Source organism: Petaurus breviceps, unplaced genomic scaffold, assembly GCF_028583685.1.
Source record: "Petaurus breviceps papuanus isolate PSGF00001 unplaced genomic scaffold, PetGlider_PUasm1.0 90825, whole genome shotgun sequence".
In the NCBI taxonomy this organism is placed as follows: Eukaryota; Metazoa; Chordata; class Mammalia; order Diprotodontia; family Petauridae; genus Petaurus; species Petaurus breviceps.
The window spans coordinates 16,841,336-16,848,423 of record NW_027187353.1 but is presented as its reverse complement, the minus strand read 5'-3'; the positions used below and the strand labels follow the sequence as shown (position 1 = coordinate 16,848,423).

At 45.4% G+C, this 7,088-nt stretch overlaps 1 protein-coding gene across 3 annotated transcripts in view; it reads left to right on the top strand.

Annotated features, from left to right (window-relative positions):
- The window catches only part of CIB2 (calcium and integrin binding family member 2), a 32,075-nt gene that overhangs the window by 22,430 nt on the left and 2,557 nt on the right, over positions 1 to 7,088 (top strand). For all 3 annotated transcript variants that reach the window (XM_069071392.1, XM_069071390.1, XM_069071391.1), the window contains 2 exons: positions 1,660 to 1,771; positions 3,636 to 3,783. In XM_069071392.1, the coding sequence (XP_068927493.1) occupies positions 1,703 to 1,771; positions 3,636 to 3,783 (217 nt within the window). In that variant the 5' untranslated portion in view covers positions 1,660 to 1,702. The remainder of the gene's footprint in view (positions 1 to 1,659; positions 1,772 to 3,635; positions 3,784 to 7,088) is intronic.

Sequence of the window (7,088 nt, the reverse complement as noted above, 5' to 3'; positions counted from 1 at the left end):
TCTTTCTCTCTCTCTCCCCCCTTTCTCTCTTCCTCTCTCTCTCCCCCCTCTCTCTTTCCCTTTATCTCTTTCCCTTTCTCTCTCCCTCTCCCTCTCTCTTTTCCTCTCCCTCTCCCTCTCTCTCCCTCTCCCTCCCCCCTCCTCTTTCTCTCCCCACCCCTTTTCCTCATTCCTCTCTATCTCCAGGGTTCTGAGTCCTTATACATAACTTATAGGGACTAACACTCAAGCCCTCCATTTCTCTGCCTCCATTATCTTTCTTTGTCTGCACAGAGCAGGTACTTTGGCCCTATGATGTTGGTTCTACATGGTACCCAGGAAGTCCTCTGTCTGTGTCTCTTCATCTGTCCTTCTGCTTTACTTAAGTTGTCATGCTTCTGCTTTCACTAGGGGTCAGATGCATCAAAGGAACCCCTTTTTCTTTCCTCTATCCTCAAGATAAAAAAGAAATACCCTCAGAAGTAGAACATCCTCCTCCAGCACACAGGGCTGCCCCTGGAAGGCAGGACCATGGGCAGAGAAGGTTCAGGGCTTTGACCATTTATTTGTTCCACAAACACCTATACCACATCAGACCCCTGCAACCCCTTATTTCCTAAGAAATAGCCAACAGGCCAGAGTCCCCATTTCATCTCTAGGCACATGGCTTCTTGTTTTTCCCTAGGAGATTCTCTCCAGGGACAACTCATTTAACCTCTCTCTCTGGGTCTCAGTTCCCTCCTTTGTAAAATCAAAGGATTGGATTAAATTATCTCCAAGATTCCTTCCATCTCCAAATCCTCCACTCTCCAACCCACCTTTGGCTAGCCTTGGAAAAAGGAGACCAAGTTGGATAAAAGATACTGTAGTGAATAGAGATCTAGATTTGGAGTCTAGAAGGCCTGGACTCAAATCCCCCCTCTGACCTTTCCTATCCAGATGACCTTGGTTTTCTCATTTGTAAAATGGGAGGGTTGGATTAGGTGGTATCCGAGGTCCCTTTTAACTCTGCATCTATGGCAATCTCTAATACAAGGGTTCTTCACCTTTTTTTGGTCATGGACCCCCTTAGCACTCTCATGAAGCCCATGAACCCCTTCTCAGAGTCATATGTTTTGCCTATATTCATAATGGAAGTATATAATGGAACTAAATTTCAATTAGATTACTGAAAATAAAGATGTAATTTTCTCCTCATCCAAGTGCATGGACCCCCTGAAATCTATCCCCAGCAGTCTATGGACCCCAGGTTAGCCCATTCTCTAAGGCGACTCTTTATCTATGAAGAGGACTGGCTTTGGAATTGGAGAACATGGGTTCAAATCCCACCTCTGATGCTCACCACCTGAGTGACTTGGGGCAAATAATACTTGGGGCTTCTGTTTCCTCATCTGTAAAATGGAGAGATTGGACCAAATGGCTCTGAAGTCCCTTCATGCTTGAGATCTGTGAGCTTCTAATCTGATTTTCCCTATAGTATAAAAATCACAGAGCCTCCTATATTCCCATGCAGAATGAGGGGGTTGATGGTAGTGACCTCTGAAGTCCCTTCCGGTTCTTACGACGGTGACGTTGGGTACCATGTTTGCTCTAGGGATCCCTGTGAAGACTCAGCCCTTATGTGTGTGAGGGGACCTGAGACTCATCATTTGAGGCCACCGTCTTCTGGTTGCTTTGTAGGTTGCATGCCCGATACTACGAGCTAGCTCCCAACATCGTGCCCATGGACTACCGAAAGAACCCCATCGTCACCGTGCCCATGTCGGTCATCATACAGATGCCGGAGTTCAAGGTACTCTTAAGGACTTCTTCGGGAGAGGGCATAAAGAAAATCTCTGGGCTCTCCCAGGCTAGCCCCCCGGGGGGGGGGAGGTGTAGAGCTGTGGCTCTGTCTCATTGACTTGTCTCATTCTGCACGAAGACTGTACTAGCCAAATGGGATGACTGGCCATTCCGTGAACACAGTATTCCACTTCCTATGTCTGGCATTTGATCAAGCCCCTTTCAAGGGCCTCTCAGAATCCTTGTAGGTGCTGTGAAGCTTCCATGAACACCACGGCTCCTCCTGGCAGCGGTCTTTCCTCCCCCGGTATTCATTCTGTTGTACTTATGAACATGTTGTATATTGCCACTGGTTGTAAGTTTGGGGAGGTCAGGCTCATTTTTGTCTTTGTATCTCAGGTACCCTACACAGTGCTTTATACACAGCAGGTACTTAAGAAAGATTTTGTTGAATCAAACTGGGCTCTCCTCTCCCTCCTGCCTCTCTTTGTCTTTCTTCCTTTATCATCTAGTAGGGGAGAGGACATATACCAATATAGTTATACTAAGGGATAGAATTGTTAGGAGGGTCCTCCTTATGTGAACTGAAAATTGCATCAGTGAGGTAGAAGGCGCCAAAGGACCTGGGTTCAAATCATGAATGTGGGATGTGGGATCCCAGGCAAGTCACTTAACCCCTCTCAGACACTGTTTCCTCCTCTGTAAAATTTCCTTCCAGCCTCTGATCTTGTGAAACTAATGATGAGAGACCTGCTTGTACAAATGTCAGCCAGATAAGCATAATACATGGTAGAAAGGGGGAGCGTCACAGAAAGCAGTGAGAGAGCTGGGGGAGGAGGTGGTCGGAGGAGCCGGGAGCCGATGGGGAGTCTGAGGCCAGGAGGGACGGCGTCATCTATCTGAGGCCACGTAGATGGTTGATGGTCAAGCCAAGACTAGGATCCCAGCTCTTCTGCCTTTCAGTCTAGGACTTTTCCTGCTGGGAGGCAAGTTTTAGACCAAAAAAAAAAAGAGCTTTTTAGCAGTTTTATTTATAAATATATATTACATATGAGGAAGGCAGAATTGCAGTATCTCAAAAGAAATGTGAGATGTACGAATTTAGAAACATCCCCTTTCTAAATGTCCATATGGCCTATTTGGGCTTGATCTGCGGTGGAGACTTCTGAGCTCATATTGGTCTGATCAGCCACAGATGGTCACCCTGTACCGTGACCCCAACATAGTGATGGCATTGTGGTGCTATTTGAGCACCAAGGATGACAGCCAACCAACCAACCATCTTTCTATATGTACACACACATACGCATACATAATGCTTATATATGTACATGTGTGTCTGTGTATGTTATATATGTTTATATATTTGTATACTTTTATTTTTTACCAGACCTGTGATTTCATCCATTCAAGGGTCTCTGGTTAGGAGCTCCTTCTGCCTAAGCAGATCTCTACCTTCACTGGTCTAAGGTTAAGTGTCTTGTCCAGGGTCACACAGCCAATAATATTTGAACCCAGGTCTTACTGACTCTAAGGCCAACTCTGTCCACTACACCGCCCTGCCTTCTCCCTATCTATATGTATGTGTACACATACATGTACTGACAAATACATGTACACAAAGGACCAAGAGAAAGAAAGATCACTACACAGATATGGCAAGCAAGAGAAATCTATTTTCAGAGGTGGGGGAGGGAGAAGAGGGGGAGAGGGAGATGGGGAGAGACAGAGAGAAAGAGAGAAAGAGACAAACAGAGAAGAAGGAAGAGAGAGAGAGAGAGAGAGAGGGAGGGAGAGAGGGAGGGGTGGGTGGAGAAAGAGGTGGTTAAGTTAAGAGTGTGTGTGTTCCTACCCATACTTTCTAATTTTTACAGGAGAATCCCTTCAAGGAGAGAATTGTGGCATCTTTCTCTGAGGATGGTGAGGGGAATCTCACCTTCAATGACTTTGTGGACATGTTCTCAGTCCTCTGTGAGTCGGCACCCAGGGAGCTCAAAGCAAGCTATGCCTTTAAGATCTATGGTAAGTAGTGCCCAGCTCACCATCACCAGCGTCAAAGGCAGTCTAGAACCCAGTGTGGTGAGGGAGCAGGTCCTCCCTGAGGGCCTTGTGCAGGTACTGTCCAACTAATATCCCACTTGATCCTCAAAACATCCTTGAAAGATAAATGCAAACAGGCTAAGTGACTTGTCCAGGGTCACACAACAAGTAAGTGTCTGAGACCAGTTGAACTCAGGTCTTCCTCTCTCCCAGTCTAGTACTATATTCACTGAACCGCCTTAGTCATAATAAAAGGACAGTGTAATAAAGGCAAGGCAAGAGACCCAAAAAAAGCCTATGAAGGAAAACTTGCTTTCATCTGTGGAAGTCAGGGAAGGCTTGAAGGTGGAGGTGGCTCCTGAAAGAAGGTAAGTTAATTATCAAAAGCTGGACATTAGAATGTAAGGTCATTGAGGGCATGGACTGGGTTTTTTTTTTAAATTATCCCTAGCACATAGCACAATTCCTGCACACTGTGAATACTTAATAAATGATTGATTTATGGGGACAGGAACCATGTGGGCTAAAGATGTATGTATGGACATCATCTACATAGCAATGGTAATTGAAGTTGAGGGACAGAGTGATACAGCCAAGGAGGAGAGGGAATCTGGAGAGAGGAAAAGGGAGGGTTACAGACACCCTCATTTTTCCTCATGTAGATGAGGTAATGGGTCCAGAGGAGAGAAATTGTCCCAAGCTGACCAAATGTTAATAATAATCATAATATTTTGAAGAACAGTCCCATTAAAGGGGCAAAGGAAATGATACAGAGCCAGTGAATTAGAGAACCAGGAAAGCATGCCATCTGTCAACATCAAAGGAGGAGGTACCAGGGAAAAAAATAGCCATTACTGTGGTAATGATGTCAAGGAGGATGGAACTGAAGGACACCATTTACTTTGGCCATTTGGAGGTCACTGGTGACCTTAGAGGCACAGGTTTCAGTAGCGGTGGAGATTTCAATTGAGGGAGTCTTTGGGGAGGTCAGTAGAAATTTGATCTATGACATTGGTGGAAGGTAAGTCTCCGTGAGGAGGAGAATCTCTTTTGTGACCATGGGGGAAGAGGAGAGAGAGTTGGGGGTGATGCTCAGAAATCTGAGAAGTGGAGAAGAGGAGCAAAGGGAGCCATGTAAAATGGCCTCAATTTTCTCAGTGAGGTAAAGGCTGAGTTATCTAGCAATCGGGCGTGATATGTGGGACCGGTCCAAGAAGAGAGAGGGAAACAATGATTCTAGATCTAAGCTGGGACCAGGGGTTGAAAGTCACACATTTCAGCTTAATGTCAAAAGCAACTTCCTGCTAGCAAGAACCAATGGAAAGAGGAATGGGCAGCCTTAGGACATCCTCCATTGGACCCAGAAAGATCTCTTGTTAGGGATGCTGGAGAAGGGGATTTCTTCTGGTGGGACTAGATGACATTGAAAGTCCCTCCTGTCACTGAGGCTCTTGTGATGGAAGCTGCAGTTTCATTTAATCAGTTAAATGGAACCGAACATCCAACCCTCAAGCATTTATTAAACACCTCCAGTGTGCCTGGCACCATGGGAAGTACTGAGGATACAAAGACAAAAGCCCAAGAGTCTGTCGTCAAGAAACAAAGGCAAGGTGATAGGGCCTTAGCCAGGCTGGGCTGTAGGCTCTCACTTGAGATGAACTTTGAAGGAAAGGGAGGATTCCTAGGCAGAGAGGAGGGAGAGCATCCTGGCACACATCAGACTAGTAGTTGGTAACACCAAGAGACCAAGGGGTTAAATTCTCTTTTTGTGACCTTGTCCTCTGCCACAGACAAGATATAATATCTCTGGAGTCCCATGATCCAACTATCAGTCTGCCTGTCTTACAGGCTCTGGGAGCTGCATACATCTATCCCAAATTCTTACAAAGTTGGAGAAATCACTAGGGGAGAGTAGCAGACTGTAAGAAGTGGGGGCGGGGGGCCTTAAAACAGAGAATGTTGGAGGTGGAAGAGACCTTAGAACAGGGAATGTTAGATCTTAGAGGGACCTTAGAACTTGGAATGTCAGAAGTGTGAAGGACCTTACATATGGAATATTAGAGGTGGGATAGACCTTAGAACATGCAATGTCTGAACTGGGAAGGACCTTAGAACACAGAATGTCAGAACTGGGAGGGCCTTAGAACATGGAATATCAGAAGTGAGAAGGCAGAGGTGGGAGGGAAAGGTAGGTAGTGTAAGTACTTTTATACCCATCTTACAGATGAGAAAACAAGGCTTAGAGAGAATAAGTCACTTGCCATGGTTGCCCAGCTAGCAAAAAGAGTCCAGACTAGAAGCCAGGTCTCCTGTCTCTAAATCTCAAGCTCTATATATGGATACAGTTCGGTGATATATTCCCAGAATCATTTCCAAAGCCAGAAGTCAGTGTAGCTTTCAGTGATGGGCTGATGAGTTAGTTGGATTTTAGATTCATAGACTGTTAGAACTTTAAAGGACCAACTATCCTCTTCCTGCTTACCACCCCTTTTCCCTACATTATTACAGAAAAAGAAACTGAGGCCTGGAGAGGCAAAATTATTTATCCAAGGTTACACTCAGTAAGTGAGCCAGAAGTAGAGTATATACATGTCTTTTGGAATTCAGGCCAGTGTTTTTTCAGACATCCCAGGGTGTACTTTCTTAGATAATAAAACCTGTTTCTAGTCTTTCTTAAGGACCTAGTGAATTATATACCAGAGTCCTTAAAGATTATACTAAGGATATAACAAAAGTGATGACAGATCAGGAATCCAAGGATCAAAATGTTCAGAATCACAATGAAAGGCCTCAGAGACTTCCATTATGATGATGATGATGGTGGTGATGGTGATGGTGATGGTGATGGTGGTGGTGGTGATGATGATGATGGTGATGGTGATGGTGATGGTGGTGATGATGGTAGTGGTGGTGATGATAAAGGTGATGATGATGGTGGTGGTGGTGGTGGTGATGATGGTGGTGGTGACGATGATGATGATGATGGTGATGATGGTGATGATAATGATGATGGTGATGGTGATGGTGATGGCGGTGATGATGGTAGTGGTGGTGATGATAATGGTGATGATGATGGTGGTGGTGGTGGTGGTGGTGATGATGGTGGTGGTGGTGATGATGATGATGATGATGGTGATGGTGGTGGTGATGGTGGTGATGATGGTAGTGGTGGTGATGATAATGGTGATGATGATGGTGGTGGTGGTGGTGGTGATGATGGTGGTGGTGGTGACGATGATGATGATGATGGTGATGATGGTGATGATAATGATGATGGTGATGGCGGT